Here is an 18,777-nt window from a genome sequence, read left to right as displayed (position 1 = left end):
TAAACCATGTAGATACACAATTTGTGTTGTTATCCTGAAGCTAATACTCGACCCTTGGTCGACTTTGCGAGAATGAAGAAGTTGTTGATGGAATCCAGGTGTGTTGTTCGTGCTCACTAGTTTTGCTGCCGAAGTTGTGTCCGAGCACGAAGTGTAAACCATGTGGATACACAATTTGTGTTGTTATCCGGAAGCTAATACTCGAGCCTTGGTCGACATTGCGAGAATAGTGAAGTTGTTGATGGAATCCAGGTGTGTTGCTCGTGCTCACTAGTTTTGCTACCGAAGTTGTGTTCGACCACGAAGTGTAACCCGTGTGGATACACAATTTGTGTTGTTATCCTGAAGATAATACTCGAGCCTTCGTCGATTTTGTGAGAATGGTGAAGTTGTTGATGGAATCCAAGTGTGTTGTTCGTGCTCACTAGTTTTGCTACCGAAGTTGTGTCCGAGCACGAAGTGTAATCCATGTGGATACACAATTTGTGTTGTTATCCGGAAGCTAATACTCGAGCCTTGGTCGACTTTGCGAGAATAGTGAAGTTGTTGATGGAATCCAGGTGTGTTGCTCGTGCTCACTAGTTTTGCTACCGAATTTGTGTTCGAGCACGAAGTGTAACCCGTGTGGATACACAATTTGTGTTGTTATCCTGAAGATAATACTCGAGCCTTGGTCGATTTTGCGAGAATGGTGAAGTTGTTGATGGAATCCAGGTGTGTTGTTCGTCCTCATTAGTTTTGCTACCGAAGTTGTGTCCGAGCACGAAGTGTAAACCATGTGGATACAGAATTTGTGTTGTTATCCGGAAGCTAATACTCGAACCTTGGTCGACTTTGTAAGAATGGTGAAGTAGTTGATGGAATCCTCCAAGTGTGTTGTTCGTGCTCACTAGTTTTGGTGCCGAAGTTGTGTCCGAGCACGAAGTGTAAACCATGTGGATACACAATTTGTGTTGTTATCCCGAAGCTAATACTCGAGCCTGGGTCGACTATGCGAGAATTGTGAAGTTGTTGATAGAATGAAATTCGTGCTTACTAGTTTTCTACCGAAGTTGTGTTCGAGCATGAAGTGTAAACCATGTAGATACACAATTTGTGTTGTTATTGTAAGAGCCCTAGGTTCATAACCAGGTATTTATAAATTCATTTGTTATCCTTTAGATTGCATATTTACTATATTGCAATTTGATCATATGCAATAACAAAATTAACTCTAATCGGTAAAATTGAAACCACTTCTATTTGAGCAATAACCTGAACAGAAGTATACATATTTAATATTTTATTCAAATATTAGTTTATTTATCATCACTAAATATAAATTTTGTTGAATTTTAACTCTCTATTTAGGTCTCCTAAAAATTCAAACCAAGTTTCAGCCTAACCCAATTCATCTTTTCACCAGATTTAAAATACTTGGGATTTATGTGTGAAACTTTCAAAAATGGAAACTAGGTGACTCAATCTATCTCAATACCAAAACATACATTTTTCACACTCTTGTAGCTTAATCAAATTGAATTTACCAAGAGAGAGAAATAAAATAAATCCTGAAAACTGCAAGAGTGAATCTGTACTCAATTTTTCACCCACCTCTCTCACCCTCCTAAACAGCCATGACTTGGGCCCACTTGTCATTGACCTTGGGTGTCTCTTTAGCCCCCACAACACCCTCTTGGGCGTGCTCCCACCTCAGGATTTAAGGGGGAGGGGCAGAGAAAACCCCTTCATCTCCCTCCCATTCTGTTCTTGTTGCTATTCTGTTCTTCCATGAGCTAAGCTCCCTCCTCATTTTCCTCCTCCCCAAATCTTCACAAAAATGCAAGGATCCAGCCCTGCATGTCACACCACAAGATCCCCAAGGTTGTAAGCTTTCCATCCATCCAAATAGCCTGCACATGCATCGGTTGCTGAGGGAGATCGAGAAGAAAAGAGGAGCTTGCTGCTTGGTGCAGAGCAGCAGCAGCAGCAGTTGTTTTCCTCCTCTTGGTGAGCTTTCTTCCCCATCCATAGCTACTCTCTTAGGTTCCCCATCATGCTGAGCATTCCTAGTCTCCTCCATAGGTCACCGGTTCAAGATTTGAAGGCTAGTAGCAGGCTGCAAACTGTTTTCTCTTCTTCGGTGACAACAGCTCGGTGTCTTTGCTTCCCTGTTTTGGTGAGTTTTCAGCTTCTTCAACTCAAGCTGAAAAGTGTCTTCTTAGCAGTAGAATCAAGTCCTTAATGTATGTTTTCTTGCATGTGATGCTCTTGGCATTCATGCACTAGATCGAGCCATCCACACGTGCTGTTTTGGCTGAAAAATGAGTGAACTTTGAAAATCCATAACTAATTCATATGAACTCCGATTTCAGTGAAACAAATTCTTATTGCTTCATAAAACAGATCTCTTCATTGTTGTAAAATAAAAATGACCAACTTTTTACTGTTTTTCTCTGTAGGAATATAAATAGCTATATGTCTCCCTTGTGTGGTCTAGCTCTTCATAGATTCGTAAGAAATTATTGGTAAAAGCTAAAATTGTGAAACCAATTTTGTTGAGCTTATATTTTGTTACTCTTTGCTGTTGTGAAAATAAGCTTGACAATACTCCCCTTAAATCATGTTTAGGAGTGTATTTAGCATTCCCATGATTTTAACTTCTAAGATCCATAAATAAATAATGACAATACATAAAGCTGTGGAATAATTTTTCTTAGCACCTGTGAATGATGTACTGCCCACTAAAAATAATTATACATGTAAAAACTTGGTTTGAGTTGCAAATTACTTGTAATGCTCTAAAGTAGACTTAATTATTTTTGGAGCTGTCATTATCTGACCTGAAAGCTTGTCATTTTCATATCTCCTAAACAATAAGTGATAATCTAGTGATTCTTTCACCTAAATTCAAGTTAACATGTGCTCTACTCACTGTATTTATTTCATGATTTATTGATCATTTCGCATGTGCATGTTTATTTGGCTCTTATTCGCATATTGCTTCTTTTCGGTAGATTTGGAGAATCCGGAGAGTACCGAGCCATATCCAGAGGAGGATAGTGACTACCCTCAGCAGGAAGGCAAGCACCTAAGCATATAGAACCTATGCTTTCTCTATAAATATCTTTGGTTGCAAAACTATACCTATATATGCGTGTGTTTCCTAGATGTTAAAACGTCTGTTTTGGGTGAATTGGTAGATCCTAATTATGCATTTATTCCCTGTTATATTGCTGACCTTATCCCTTGTCACCACCGTATAGGAGTGTTAGGCTTGTTTACTTCATTCATGCTTAGCCATGCTTAATGCTAATAGAAGTATAAGGATTGACAGTACTATCATTTGTGGTGTATAGACAACTTGTACTAATGGGTATAAAACTTGAGCACTTACACTAAATTATGGTTGATGAAATATGTTGGACTTGGACGGGTGGTAGGGCGATGAAGGAAGGTTGGTTTCCCCTGATGCAAGTAGCCCCGTCTGGGTCGTTAAGGACCGAACATTTTGACATCTATTCAAGCACCCTTCGTACTTACCACATGCCTTATTTGGGACCGGCTTGTTCTTTACTAGCTCTACTGTGATTATTTATACCACGTTGGAGAGACGTGAGGGCAGGTAGCCCTTTGGAGGGCCTCGGGTGCCTATGTTGGCCGGGGGTGCCTCCCGCGTGGTGCGCCCGCCTTGGTCACACCACACAGGCACGTGACTAAGTCGTCGGGAACCCCGGCGTGGTATAGGTGGTTGGGGTGGGATTAGGAAAGACATGTAATGAGCTTGTATCACTCGCGTACCGCACTCGACGGGGTGTGTAGCTTTTGATCCTTGTTCATTTCATGTGGGTACAGTTGTACACCTCTGATCAGAGTATAATCTATTCGAATAGCCGCGTCCTCGGTTATGGACATTGCTTGATGTGTTAGTCAGTTATGTTAGCATCAAGTGTGGATTAATATGGATGAGTTTGTGTTTGATGGTGGTGTTGGCATGCTGTGCCATGATGGTGTGGACTTGGGTAGTCCCTTGTTGTTGGTGAGAGCGCCGTTTGGACTCTTTTGCTTATGCATTTCAGAATTGTATACTTGCTGTCCATAAGTTAAAATGATGTTATATTTACTATTACTTAACCACTTTTACTGTTATTTGCTCAATAAAATTGGCTTTATGCAACCTAGATGGCTTAGGTTAAGGTAGACCTTGCATACTCCTCTCTCCTTTTTATATATAGTTTTGGGTAAGACTTGCGAGTACAATCTTGTACTTAATCCGGTGTCTGCAATTTCAGGTGAGGATTCCGGGTATGAGTTGTGCTTCTTGTGTGGTCACTGCTCTGCCGGGGGTGGCGAGGGCAGTGAGTGATCCCTTCTCTTGCAGCTTGGCTCTTGCCCGGTTGGTTTGCCCTTGTGGGGTTGTGGCACCACCGGCTTTCGTTTTATGCTTATGAGCTTTATTTGAGTCTTCCGCTGCTACTCATTCTGTGTATGTTGGGACCTTGGACCCTATGTTGTATCATGTACCTTGCCACTTATTATTCATGATATGGTACTGTTATGACTATTAATTGCTTACGATGAAAATGTGAGGCTAGTCGCATTCCTGGGGACTAGCTCAGCATGAGTAACGGGTTTTGATCGCTTGAAATAATCGGAGATAGCGGTTTGGATCGAGTCACTGGGGTATGCTTTTAGTCGCTACCTTCGAGTGGTTGATGGGCATATGACGGAGTAGACTGGCAAACTATCTTACGGTTATGTCTTGCGCTCACTACTCGGCATTCCGATTATTATAACAGAAGGTTGTCAACCGTGATCATGGACACATTGAGGACGAGTGGCTATTTATGCGTGTTTGGATCTCACTCCTCCAATAGTATGTGATGGTCACGTTGGACAATGGATGTTATAATACTTGGGGTGTCCACAGCGATTGGTATCAGAGCAATGCCGACTGTAGGCTAGAGCTAAGTTGGCAATTTGAAAATGATTTGCAAAATATTCAACTTGAGTCGATTGCAAAAATCTTAGGATGTGTGAATCCTTTTTACTACTCGTCTCATTCTAGAATTCTTTCTCACCTCATTCTCAGATTTTCACTCATCTTATCTAATTTGGTTGCAAAAGAAATCTATGACTCCTCTTTTTCAAATATTAGACCGATATTGTAACCAGTAAGTTGAATTAACTTTCAGTTTGTAAATGGAACAAAAATTGTACAATGTTTAGTCTAAGATAGTGCATTACTGTTACTTATGTTATTCTTAGCCTCCCCACAAATTTTGAAAAATTATAAACTTGTTTTAGACAACCAAACTTTCGATCGGTTAAAATCTGGAAATTTTGGAACACTCTGTGGTTAAAAAAAAAATCTAGAAGAAAAATTACTCACTGTTTTACTCTGATAATTTTTCTGGAGTTGGGCAACTGCTCAGGCACTCACACAAAAATTCTCAGAATTTTATTACTTATGTGGCTCTCTCTAAAAATTTGTAAGTCGCTGCTGTTCGATAACTTGAGAAATTTCAGAACCTTGTTTTGGAAGAAGTAAAATATACCAACTCAAAATCTGACCAAATAAATTGTAAAAGGTACTCCCAGCCAAGATACGCTCGCTAAAGTTTAGGCAAATAGCTATAGTGGCCATGTTTGATTGTTGGTTTAATTGAATTTTCAGTTCCTTGCGATTATTATGCTTTTGGCCCGCTATTTTTATTGCATTTGGAAAACTATGATGGTTTATTGCTCCTTTCTCGGGCTTTAGTATAGGATATGTTCGTTTGGTAGTTAATGGTTCTTCTTTGGTGCGTCATGTCATGCTAACATAACATGTCATACTGGTGTATAATTGGATTGTGTATTTGTATTGGGCATTCATATTAAGTTTGTAATTTTAGACTTAGATTGCCTTGTGCGATCTGTGGTAACTTTTAGACCATTGTTATCCCTTAGTTTTTCCATCACTAACCATCATTGTTATCCTTGATCCATAGGATGTCTCGCCGCCGCACTCGCTCCCATGATCAGGATAGTCCGGAGGGTTCTCGTCGCAACCAAGAGGGGTCTCCTCCTCCTCCCACCATGGCTGAAGTTCTCATGGCTGTGGAGCGCAACCGTGAGGCTCAGAATACTGTCCTTCAGCAAATCGCTGCAAGTGCAGCTGCTGTTGCCGCCCAAATTGCCCGAAGTGCGGGCGGTGGTGGACACCAAGTCGCCGGGGGACTCGCTGAATTTCAGCGTACTCAACCTCCGGTGTTCACTCGCTCCGATGATCCACTTGATGCTGATGATTGGCTTCGCACCATCGAGCGGAAGCTCACTCTCATTCGCTGCCCCGACGCTGAGAAGACCAACCTAGCAGCCGAGCAACTCCAAGGCGCAGCTGGTGATTGGTGGGAGAACTTTCTCGCCATGCAACCTGCTGGCCATGCCATCACTTGGCCGGAATTTCGCAATGCTTTTCGGGCTGCCCATGTGCCGAAAGGTATTATGGACCTCAAGCAACGTGAGTTCCTATCTCTCACCCAAGGCAACAAATCTGTCATGGAGTACCTCCGCGAGTTCAACCACTTGGCTCGCTACGCTCCGGACGATGTCAATACCGATGCCCGCAAGCAAAATCGGTTTATGAATGGGTTATCAGCAGAGATGCAACTTGAGCTTGCTGCCCACTCTTTTCTGGACTTCCAGGACCTTGTCAACAGGTCTGTGGTCGTGGAAAGCAAGATGAACAACCTTGAGAATGAGCGCAAGCGCAAGCGGGCTGCGCAGATTTCAGCCGCGGGTGGTTCGCAAAAACCACGTGGTTGGCAGCAACCCCCTCCACGCTATCAAGCTCCACCACCTCCTCGTCGGCAGGGATTTGTGCCACGCCCACCTCAGCAGCGTGTCACACTTCCTGTTGGCGGAAATCAGCAAGCCGTTCGCCCGCCTGTTCGCTCCAACAACTGCTTCAATTGTGGGCAAGCGGGCCACTACATCAACCAATGCCCGTACCCTCGTCGTGCACAAGAGCAGGGGCCAAGAGCAGCAGCACCACGTCCCAATCCGTCTCCGAGGGCAGCACCTCAGGGTCAGCAAAATCAGAAGAGGGGCCGTGTGAATCACGTCACCGCCGAGGAGGCGAACAATGCACCGGATGTTCTTGTCGGTACGCTACTTGTCCATTCATATCCAGCTAGTGTGTTGTTTGATTCTGGAGCTACACATTCATTTGTCACCAAAGGTTTTGCATCAGACCATAAACTCCCCATTAGTAGGTTGCACCCACCTTTAATTATTACATCACCAGGTTCGGAAATGAGAGCTGAATTTATTAGCCGGGACACAAAAATCATTGCACAAGGGGTAGAATTCACCGCCGACCTTATCATCCTTCACACAAAGGGTTTAGATGTCATCCTAGGCATGGATTGGCTACAAAAAAATCATGGGGTTATCGACTGTGGCCTTCGTCTAATTACACTCAAAAATAACACCGGCGAACCGATCTTTCTTGCACTTGATGATCATCCTCCACAACTCCACGCTCTTTCGGGTGCCAAAACCAATGATATAGCTGCTGTACCAGTGGTGTGTGAGTACCCCGATGTTTTCCCAGAGGAACTACCGGGCATGCCACCGGACCGGGAAGTTGAGTTCGTCATCGACTTGCTGCCCGGAACGGCCCCGATATCGAAAAGACCGTATCGGATGCCTCCAAATGAATTAGAAGAGTTGAAAAAGCAACTCACTGAGCTGCAAGCAAAGGGGTTCATTAGGCCAAGCTCCTCACCATGGGGATGTCCGGCTCTCTTTGTAAAGAAGAAGGACCGCAGCTTGCGGATGTGTGTTGATTATCGCCCATTGAATGAAGTCACCGTCAAGAACAAGTATCCACTGCCCCGAATTGATGATCTCTTTGACCAATTAACCGGAGCTCATGTGTTCTCCAAAATTGATTTAAGGTTGGGATATCATCAAATAAAAATCAGATCGGAGGATATCCCAAAAACAGCCTTCTCCACCCGTTACGGTCTATATGAGTACACCGTCATGTCCTTCGGTTTAACCAATGCACCGGCATACTTCATGAGCTTGATGAATTTGATTTTCATGGAGTATCTTGATCAGTTTGTGGTCATTTTTATTGATGACATACTAATCTACTCAAAATTCAAAGAAGAACATGAGAAGCACCTCCGCCTTGTATTGGAAAAATTACGTGAGCACCGTCTATATGCCAAGTTTAGCAAATGTGAGTTTTGGTTGAAAGAAGTTGGATTTCTTGGTCATGTATTATCTGAAGGTGGAGTTTCTGTAGATCCAACTAATGTTCAGAAGGTGTTAGATTGGGGACAACCCAAAAATCCGTCCGACATCAGGAGTTTTCTTGGTCTAGCCGGCTACTACCGTCGGTTTATCGAGAATTTCTCCAAAATTGCTAAACCCATGACCCAATTGCTAAAGAAGAATGAGAAGTTTGCGTGGTCAGCTGAGTGTGAAGCAAGTTTTCAATCTTTGAAAGAAAAGTTAACCACAGCACCCGTTCTTGTTTTACCCGATATCCACAAAAGCTTCGATATCTATTGCGATGCATCCCGTCAAGGACTCGGTTGTGTTCTTATGCAAGAGGGCCGAGTTGTGGCTTATGCATCTCGTCAACTGAGACCTCATGAGTTGAATTATCCAACCCATGACCTTGAATTAGCTGCTGTTGTCCATGCTCTAAAAATATGGCGACACTATCTTATTGGCAACCGTTGTGAAATCTACACCGACCACAAAAGCTTGAAATATATCTTCTCCCAATCAGATCTGAACCTAAGACAAAGAAGGTGGTTAGAACTCATCAAAGATTATGAAATGGGTCTACATTATCACCCGGGGAAGGCCAATGTTGTTGCCGATGCATTGAGCCGAAAACCGCAATGCAATTGCTTGTCGGTAAAACCCCGATTGGAGACCTTATGTTGGGAAATTCAGAAACTTGGTTTAGAAATAGTACCACCTGGTTTTCTTGCTGCCCTAGAAGTCAAATCAACTCTCTATGAGCAGATCAAAGAAGCCCAAAAGAATGACAAAGGCATGGCTCGAATTCGAGCTAAAATGACTGAGGGCAAAGCCAAATGTTTCACTCAAGATTTGGATGGTGTTCTATGCTTTGGAAAGCGATTGGTTGTGCCAAAGAACCACCAATTGCGCCAACTAATCCTTAGTGAAGCTCATGACACTCCCTTTTCAATCCACCCAGGTAGTACCAAGATGTACCAAGACCTTAAGCAAAAATTATGGTGGACCCGTATGAAGCGGGAAGTTGCACGGTATGTTGCCGAGTGTGACACTTGTCGAAGGGTGAAAGCTGAACACCTAAGATCAGCGGGCACTCTCCAACCTCTCCCCATTCCCATATGGAAGTGGGAAGAAATTGGGATGGACTTTATCACAGGTCTACCCACCTCACAAAATGGCCATGATTGCATATGGGTAATTGTTGATCGACTCACCAAATCAGCTCATTTTCTTCCCGTCCATTCCACATCAAAAGTAAGCAAGTTGGCTGAGCTCTACCTTTCTCGCATTGTTTGTCTTCATGGTGTGCCCACAAAAATTATTTCAGACCGTGGACCTCAATTCACCTCTCATTTTTGGAAGTGTCTGCACAAGGCTATGGGAACCAAACTCTCCTTTAGCACCGCGTATCACCCACAAACCGGAGGCCAAACTGAAAGAGTAAATCAAATCTTGGAGGATATGTTAAGGGCTTGTGTCCTTGATTCTGGAGCAAAGTGGGAAAAATTTCTCCCGTACGCCGAATTTTCCTACAACAATAGCTATCAAGCTAGCCTCCAAATGTCTCCTTTTGAAGCCCTGTATGGAAAGAGATGTAGAACACCTCTCAACTGGTCCGAGTCTGGAGAGAGACCGTTCTTTGGTCCGGACTTGGTCAAGGAAGCCGAAGAGCAAGTGCGGTTAATTCGGGAGCGCTTGCAAACCGCCCAATCTAGGCAAAAGAGCTATGCCGACCATCGTCGACGTGAGCTTGCCTTCAATATTGGTGACCATGTGTACCTCAAAGTCACTCCATTCAAGTCCACACACCGATTTGGAGTGAAAGGAAAATTGGCACCTCGTTATATCGGTCCTTTTCGCATTCTTGCTAAGCGAGGGGCTGTTGCTTACAAGCTGGACCTTCCACCATCACTCTCAGCTTTTCATGATGTTTTCCATGTCTCACAACTGAAGCAATGCCTCCGGATTCCGACCGAAGAAACTAAGGTCGAAAATCTTGACCTGCAACCCGACCTTTCTTATAGCGAGTATCCAATTCGCATCCTCGACCAAATGGAGCGTGTCACTCGCAATCGCTCTATTCCACTCCTCAAAGTTCAGTGGAGTAATCACACCGAAGATGAAGCCACATGGGAACATGAGGGTCACCTCCGTAATAGCTATCCTTCCTTCTTCACTGACACATCGCAATCTCGAGGACGAGATTGTTTTAAGGGGGGGAGAGCTGTAAGAGCCCTAGGTTCATAACCAGGTATTTATAAATTCATTTGTTATCCTTTAGATTGCATATTTACTATATTGCAATTTGATCATATGCAATAACAAAATTAACTCTAATCGGTAAAATTGAAACCACTTCTATTTGAGCAATAACCTGAACAGAAGTATACATATTTAATATTTTATTCAAATATTAGTTTATTTATCATCACTAAATATAAATTTTGTTGAATTTTAACTCTCTATTTAGGTCTCCTAAAAATTCAAACCAAGTTTCAGCCTAACCCAATTCATCTTTTCACCAGATTTAAAATACTTGGGATTTATGTGTGAAACTTTCAAAAATGGAAACTAGGTGACTCAATCTATCTCAATACCAAAACATACATTTTTCACACTCTTGTAGCTTAATCAAATTGAATTTACCAAGAGAGAGAAATAAAATAAATCCTGAAAACTGCAAGAGTGAATCTGTACTCAATTTTTCACCCACCTCTCTCACCCTCCTAAACAGCCATGACTTGGGCCCACTTTTCATTGACCTTGGGTGTCTCTTTAGCCCCCACAACACCCTCTTGGGCGTGCTCCCACCTCAGGATTTAAGGGGGAGGGGCAGAGAAAACCCCTTCATCTCCCTCCCATTCTGTTCTTGTTGCTATTCTGTTCTTCCATGAGCTAAGCTCCCTCCTCATTTTCCTCCTCCCCAAATCTTCACAAAAATGCAAGGATCCAGCCCTGCATGTCACACCACAAGATCCCCAAGGTTGTAAGCTTTCCATCCATCCAAATAGCCTGCACATGCATCGGTTGCTGAGGGAGATCGAGAAGAAAAGAGGAGCTTGCTGCTTGGTGCAGAGCAGCAGCAGCAGCAGTTGTTTTCCTCCTCTTGGTGAGCTTTCTTCCCCATCCATAGCTACTCTCTTAGGTTCCCCATCATGCTGAGCATTCCTAGTCTCCTCCATAGGTCACCGGTTCAAGATTTGAAGGCTAGTAGCAGGCTGCAAACTGTTTTCTCTTCTTCGGTGACAACAGCTCGGTGTCTTTGCTTCCCTGTTTTGGTGAGTTTTCAGCTTCTTCAACTCAAGCTGAAAAGTGTCTTCTTAGCAGTAGAATCAAGTCCTTAATGTATGTTTTCTTGCATGTGATGCTCTTGGCATTCATGCACTAGATCGAGCCATCCACACGTGCTGTTTTGGCTGAAAAATGAGTGAACTTTGAAAATCCATAACTAATTCATATGAACTCCGATTTCAGTGAAACAAATTCTTATTGCTTCATAAAACAGATCTCTTCATTGTTGTAAAATAAAAATGACCAACTTTTTACTGTTTTTCTCTGTAGGAATATAAATAGCTATATGTCTCCCTTGTGTGGTCTAGCTCTTCATAGATTCGTAAGAAATTATTGGTAAAAGCTAAAATTGTGAAACCAATTTTGTTGAGCTTATATTTTGTTACTCTTTGCTGTTGTGAAAATAAGCTTGACAATACTCCCCTTAAATCATGTTTAGGAGTGTATTTAGCATTCCCATGATTTTAACTTCTAAGATCCATAAATAAATAATGACAATACATAAAGCTGTGGAATAATTTTTCTTAGCACCTGTGAATGATGTACTGCCCACTAAAAATAATTATACATGTAAAAACTTGGTTTGAGTTGCAAATTACTTGTAATGCTCTAAAGTAGACTTAATTATTTTTGGAGCTGTCATTATCTGACCTGAAAGCTTGTCATTTTCATATCTCCTAAACAATAAGTGATAATCTAGTGATTCTTTCACCTAAATTCAAGTTAACATGTGCTCTACTCACTGTATTTATTTCATGATTTATTGATCATTTCGCATGTGCATGTTTATTTGGCTCTTATTCGCATATTGCTTCTTTTCGGTAGATTTGGAGAATCCGGAGAGTACCGAGCCATATCCAGAGGAGGATAGTGACTACCCTCAGCAGGAAGGCAAGCACCTAAGCATATAGAACCTATGCTTTCTCTATAAATATCTTTGGTTGCAAAACTATACCTATATATGCGTGTGTTTCCTAGATGTTAAAACGTCTGTTTTGGGTGAATTGGTAGATCCTAATTATGCATTTATTCCCTGTTATATTGCTGACCTTATCCCTTGTCACCACCGTATAGGAGTGTTAGGCTTGTTTACTTCATTCATGCTTAGCCATGCTTAATGCTAATAGAAGTATAAGGATTGACAGTACTATCATTTGTGGTGTATAGACAACTTGTACTAATGGGTATAAAACTTGAGCACTTACACTAAATTATGGTTGATGAAATATGTTGGACTTGGACGGGTGGTAGGGCGATGAAGGAAGGTTGGTTTCCCCTGATGCAAGTAGCCCCGTCTGGGTCGTTAAGGACCGAACATTTTGACATCTATTCAAGCACCCTTCGTACTTACCACATGCCTTATTTGGGACCGGCTTGTTCTTTACTAGCTCTACTGTGATTATTTATACCACGTTGGAGAGACGTGAGGGCAGGTAGCCCTTTGGAGGGCCTCGGGTGCCTATGTTGGCCGGGGGTGCCTCCCGCGTGGTGCGCCCGCCTTGGTCACACCACACAGGCACGTGACTAAGTCGTCGGGAACCCCGGCGTGGTATAGGTGGTTGGGGTGGGATTAGGAAAGACATGTAATGAGCTTGTATCACTCGCGTACCGCACTCGACGGGGTGTGTAGCTTTTGATCCTTGTTCATTTCATGTGGGTACAGTTGTACACCTCTGATCAGAGTATAATCTATTCGAATAGCCGCGTCCTCGGTTATGGACATTGCTTGATGTGTTAGTCAGTTATGTTAGCATCAAGTGTGGATTAATATGGATGAGTTTGTGTTTGATGGTGGTGTTGGCATGCTGTGCCATGATGGTGTGGACTTGGGTAGTCCCTTGTTGTTGGTGAGAGCGCCGTTTGGACTCTTTTGCTTATGCATTTCAGAATTGTATACTTGCTGTCCATAAGTTAAAATGATGTTATATTTACTATTACTTAACCACTTTTACTGTTATTTGCTCAATAAAATTGGCTTTATGCAACCTAGATGGCTTAGGTTAAGGTAGACCTTGCATACTCCTCTCTCCTTTTTATATATAGTTTTGGGTAAGACTTGCGAGTACAATCTTGTACTTAATCCGGTGTCTGCAATTTCAGGTGAGGATTCCGGGTATGAGTTGTGCTTCTTGTGTGGTCACTGCTCTGCCGGGGGTGGCGAGGGCAGTGAGTGATCCCTTCTCTTGCAGCTTGGCTCTTGCCCGGTTGGTTTGCCCTTGTGGGGTTGTGGCACCACCGGCTTTCGTTTTATGCTTATGAGCTTTATTTGAGTCTTCCGCTGCTACTCATTCTGTGTATGTTGGGACCTTGGACCCTATGTTGTATCATGTACCTTGCCACTTATTATTCATGATATGGTACTGTTATGACTATTAATTGCTTACGATGAAAATGTGAGGCTAGTCGCATTCCTGGGGACTAGCTCAGCATGAGTAACGGGTTTTGATCGCTTGAAATAATCGGAGATAGCGGTTTGGATCGAGTCACTGGGGTATGCTTTTAGTCGCTACCTTCGAGTGGTTGATGGGCATATGACGGAGTAGACTGGCAAACTATCTTACGGTTATGTCTTGCGCTCACTACTCGGCATTCCGATTATTATAACAGAAGGTTGTCAACCGTGATCATGGACACATTGAGGACGAGTGGCTATTTATGCGTGTTTGGATCTCACTCCTCCAATAGTATGTGATGGTCACGTTGGACAATGGATGTTATAATACTTGGGGTGTCCACAGTTATCCTGAAGATAATACTCGACCCTTGGTCGACTTTGCGAGAATGAAGAAGTTGTTGATGGAATCCAGGTGTGTTGTTCGTGCTCACTAGTTTTGCTGCCGAAGTTGTGTCCGAGCACGAAGTGTAAACCATGTGGATACACAATTTGTGTTGTTATCCGGAAGCTAATACTCGAGCCTTGGTCGACATTGCGAGAATAGTGAAGTTGTTGATGGAATCCAGCTGTGTTGCTCGTGCTCACTAGTTTTGCTACCGAAGTTGTGTTCGACCACGAAGTGTAACCCATGTGGATACACAATTTGTGTTGTTATCCTGAAGATAATACTCGAGCCTTGGTCGATTTTGTGAGAATGGTGAAGTTGTTGATGGAATCCAAGTGTGTTGTTCGTGCTCACTAGTTTTGCTACCGAAGGTGGGTTCGTGCACGAAGTGTAAACCATGTGGATACAATTTGTGTTGTTATCCCGAAGCTAATACTCGATCGTTGGTCGACTTTGCGAGAATGGTGAAGTTGATGATGGAATTCAAGTGTGTTGTTCGTGCTCACTAGTTTTGCTACCGAAGTTGTGTCCGAGCACGAAGTGTAAACCATGTGGATACAAAATTTTTGTTGTTATCCCGAAGATAATACTCGAACCTTGGTCGACTTTGCGAGAATGGTGAAGTTGTTGATGGAATCCAAGTGTGTTGTTCGTGCTCACTAGTTCTAGTACGGAAGTTGTGTCCGAGCACGAAGTGTAAACCATGTGGATACACAATTTGTGTTGTTATCCCGAAGCTAATACTCGAGCCTGGGTCGACTATGCGTGAATTGTGAAGTTGTTGATAGAATCAAATTCGTGCTTACTAGTTTTCTACCGAAGTTGTGTTCGAGCACGAAGTGTAAACCATGTAGATACACAATTTGTGTTGTTATCCTGAAGCTAATACTCGACCCTTGGTCGACTTTGCGAGAATGGTGAAGTTGTTGATGGAATCCAAGTGTATTGTTCGTGCTCACTAGTTTTGCTACCGAAGTTGTGTTCGTGCACGAAGTGTAAACCATGTGGATACACAATTTGTGTTGTTATCCCGAAGCTAATACTCGATCCTTGCTCGACTTTGTGAGAATGGTGAAGTTGATGATGGAATCCAAGTGTGTTGTTCGTGCTCACTAGTTTTGCTACCGAAGTTGTGTCCGAGCACGAAGTGTAAACCATGTGGATACAAAATTTTTGTTGTTATCCCGAAGATAATACTCGAACCTTGGTCGACTTTGAGAGAATGGTGAAGTTGTTGATGGAATCCAAGTGTGTTGTTCGTGCTCACTAGTTTTGCTACCGAATTTGTGTTCGAGCACGAAGTGTAACCCGTGTGGATACACAATTTGTGTTGTTATCCTGAAGATAATACTCGAGCCTTGGTCGATTTTGCGAGAATGGTGAAGTTGTTGATGGAATCCAGGTGTGTTGTTCGTCCTCATTAGTTTTCCTACCGAAGTTGTGTCCGAGCACGAAGTGTAAACCATGTGGATACAGAATTTGTGTTGTTATCCGGAAGCTAATACTCGAACCTTGGTCGACTTTGTAAGAATGGTGAAGTAGTTGTTGGAATCCAAGTGTGTTGTTCGTGCTCACTAGTTTTGCTACCGAAGATGTGTCCGAGCACGAAGTGTAAACCATGTGGATACAAAATTTGTGTTGTTATCCCGAAGATAATACTCGAACCTTGGTCGACTTTGTAAGAATGGTGAAGTTGTTGATGGAATCCAGGTGTGTTGTTCGTGCTCACTAGTTTTGCTGCTGAAGTTGTGTCCGAGCACGAAGTGTAAACCATGTGGATACAAAATTTTTGTTGTTATCCCGAAGATAATACTCGAACCTTGGTCGACTTTGCGAGAATGGTGAAGTTGTTGATGGAATCCAAGTGTGTTGTTCGTGCTCACTAGTTCTAGTACCGAAGTTGTGTCCGAGCACGAAGTGTAAACCATGTGGATACACAATTTGTGTTGTTATCCCGAAGCTAATACTCGAGCCTAGGTCGACTATGCGTGAATTGTGAAGTTGTTGATAGAATCAAATTCGTGCTTACTAGTTTTCTACCGAAGTTGTGTTCGAGCACGAAGTGTAAACCATGTAGATACACAATTTGTGTTGTTATCCTGAAGCTAATACTCGACCCTTGGTCGACTTTGCGAGAATGGTGAAGTTGTTGATGGAATCCAAGTGTATTGTTCGTGCTCACTAGTTTTCTACCGAAGTTGTGTTCGTGCACGAAGTGTAAACCATGTGGATACACAATTTGTGTTGTTATCCCGAAGCTAATACTCGATCCTTGCTCGACTTTGCGAGAATGGTGAAGTTGATGATGGAATCCAAGTGTGTTGTTCGTGCTCACTAGTTTTGCTACCGAAGTTGTGTCCGAGCACGAAGTGTAAACCATGTGGATACAAAATTTTTGTTGTTATCCCGAAGATAATACTCGAACCTTGGTCGACTTTGAGAGAATGGTGAAGTTGTTGATGGAATCCAAGTGTGTTGTTCGTGCTCACTAGTTTTGCCACCGAATTTGTGTTCGAGCACGAAGTGTAACCCGTGTGGATACACAATTTGTGTTGTTATCCTGAAGATAATACTCGAGCCTTGGTCGATTTTGCGAGAATGGTGAAGTTGTTGATGGAATCCAGGTGTGTTGTTCGTTCTCATTAGTTTTCCTACCGAAGTTGTGTCCGAGCACGAAGTGTAAACCATGTGGATACAGAATTTGTGTTGTTATCCGGAAGCTAATACTCGAACCTTGGTCGACTTTGTAAGAATGGTGAAGTAGTTGATGGAATCCAAGTGTGTTGTTCGTGCTCACTAGTTTTGCTACCGAAGATGTGTCCGAGCACGAAGTGTAAACCATGTGGATACAAAATTTGTGTTGTTATCCCGAAGATAATACTCGAACCTTGGTCGACTTTGTAAGAATGGTGAAGTTGTTGATGGAATCCAGGTGTGTTGTTCGTGCTCACTAGTTTTGCTGCTGAAGTTGTGTCCGAGCACGAAGTGTAAACCATGTGGATACAAAATTTTTGTTGTTATCCCGAAGATAATACTCGAACCTTGGTCGACTTTGCGAGAATGGTGAAGTTGTTGATGGAATCCAAGTGTGTTGTTCGTGCTCACTAGTTCTAGTACCGAAGTTGTGTCCGAGCACGAAGTGTAAACCATGTGGATACACAATTTGTGTTGTTATCCCGAAGCTAATACTCGAGCCTAGGTCGACTATGCGTGAATTGTGAAGTTGTTGATAGAATCAAATTCGTGCTTACTAGTTTTCTACCGAAGTTGTGTTCGAGCACGAAGTGTAAACCATGTAGATACACAATTTGTGTTGTTATCCTGAAGCTAATACTCGACCCTTGGTCGACTTTGCGAGAATGGTGAAGTTGTTGATGGAATCCAAGTGTATTGTTCGTGCTCACTAGTTTTGCTACCGAAGTTGTGTTCGTGCACGAAGTGTAAACCATGTGGATACACAATTTGTGTTGTTATCCCGAAGCTAATACTCGATCCTTGCTCGACTTTGCGAGAATGGTGAAGTTGATGATGGAATCCAAGTGTGTTGTTCGTGCTCACTAGTTTTGCTACCGAAGTTGTGTCCGAGCACGAAGTGTAAACCATGTGGATACAAAATTTTTGTTGTTATCCCGAAGATAATACTCGAACCTTGGTCGACTTTGAGAGAATGGTGAAGTTGTTGATGGAATCCAAGTGTGTTGTTCGTGCTCACTAGTTTTGATACCGAATTTGTGTTCGAGCACGAAGTGTAACCCGTGTGGATACACAATTTGTGTTGTTATCCTGAAGATAATACTCGAGCCTTGGTCGATTTTGCGAGAATGGTGAAGTTGTTGATGGAATCCAGGTGTGTTGTTCGTCCTCATTAGTTTTCCTACCGAAGTTGTGTCCGAGCACGAAGTGTAAACCATGTGGATACACAATTTGTGTTGTTATCCCGAAGCTAATACTCGAGCCTGGGTCGACTATGCGTGAATTGTGAAGTTGTTGATAGAATCAAATTCGTGCTTACTAGTTTTCTACCGAAGTTGTGTTCGAGCACGAAGTGTAAACCATGTAGATACACAATTTGTGTTGTTATCCTGAAGCTAATACTCGACCCTTGGTCGACTTTGCGAGAATGGTGAAGTTGTTGATGGAATCCAAGTGTATTGTTCGTGCTCACTAGTTTTGCTACCGAAGTTGTGTTCGTGCACGAAGTGTAAACCATGTGGATACACAATTTGTGTTGTTATCCCGAAGCTAATACTCGATCCTTGCTCGACTTTGTGAGAATGGTGAAGTTGATGATGGAATCCAAGTGTGTTGTTCGTGCTCACTAGTTTTGCTACCGAAGTTGTGTCCGAGCACGAAGTGTAAACCATGTGGATACAAAATTTTTGTTGTTATCCCGAAGATAATACTCGAACCTTGGTCGACTTTGAGAGAATGGTGAAGTTGTTGATGGAATCCAAGT

General features: G+C 42.7%; 1 protein-coding gene across 1 annotated transcript; it reads left to right on the top strand.

The window, feature by feature from the left end:
* Positions 1-1,771: 1,771 nt before the first annotated feature.
* LOC121056120 lies at positions 1,772-13,873 on the top strand. Its single transcript, XM_040529924.1, has 6 exons — positions 1,772-1,989; positions 2,065-2,158; positions 2,997-3,062; positions 5,973-7,129; positions 12,367-12,432; positions 13,642-13,873. The coding sequence occupies exons 4-6, from the start codon at positions 5,974-5,976 to the stop codon at positions 13,713-13,715; spliced, it is 1,296 nt and encodes a 431-aa protein (XP_040385858.1). The 5' UTR covers positions 1,772-1,989; positions 2,065-2,158; positions 2,997-3,062; position 5,973; the 3' UTR covers positions 13,716-13,873.
* The last annotated feature ends 4,904 nt before the right edge of the window (positions 13,874-18,777 follow it).

Source organism: Oryza brachyantha, unplaced genomic scaffold (genome assembly GCF_000231095.2).
Source record: "Oryza brachyantha unplaced genomic scaffold, ObraRS2 ChrUN-Ctg44, whole genome shotgun sequence".
Lineage (NCBI taxonomy): Eukaryota > Viridiplantae > Streptophyta > Magnoliopsida > Poales > Poaceae > Oryza > Oryza brachyantha.
The sequence above is the reverse complement of the archived record's forward strand: the minus strand, read 5'-3'. Positions and strand labels throughout refer to the sequence as shown.

Excerpts from the sequence above, each read along its gene's own strand:
- LOC121056120 (XM_040529924.1), top strand. The coding sequence starts at position 5,974 with ATGTCTCGCCGCCGCACTCGCTCCCATGATCAGGATAGTCCGGAGGGT. Across the intron at positions 7,130-12,366 it reads TGCACCGGATGTTCTTGTCG|ATTTGGAGAATCCGGAGAGT; the intron begins GTACGCTACTTG and ends TCTTTTCGGTAG. Across the intron at positions 12,433-13,641 it reads TGACTACCCTCAGCAGGAAG|GTGAGGATTCCGGGTATGAG; the intron begins GCAAGCACCTAA and ends CTGCAATTTCAG.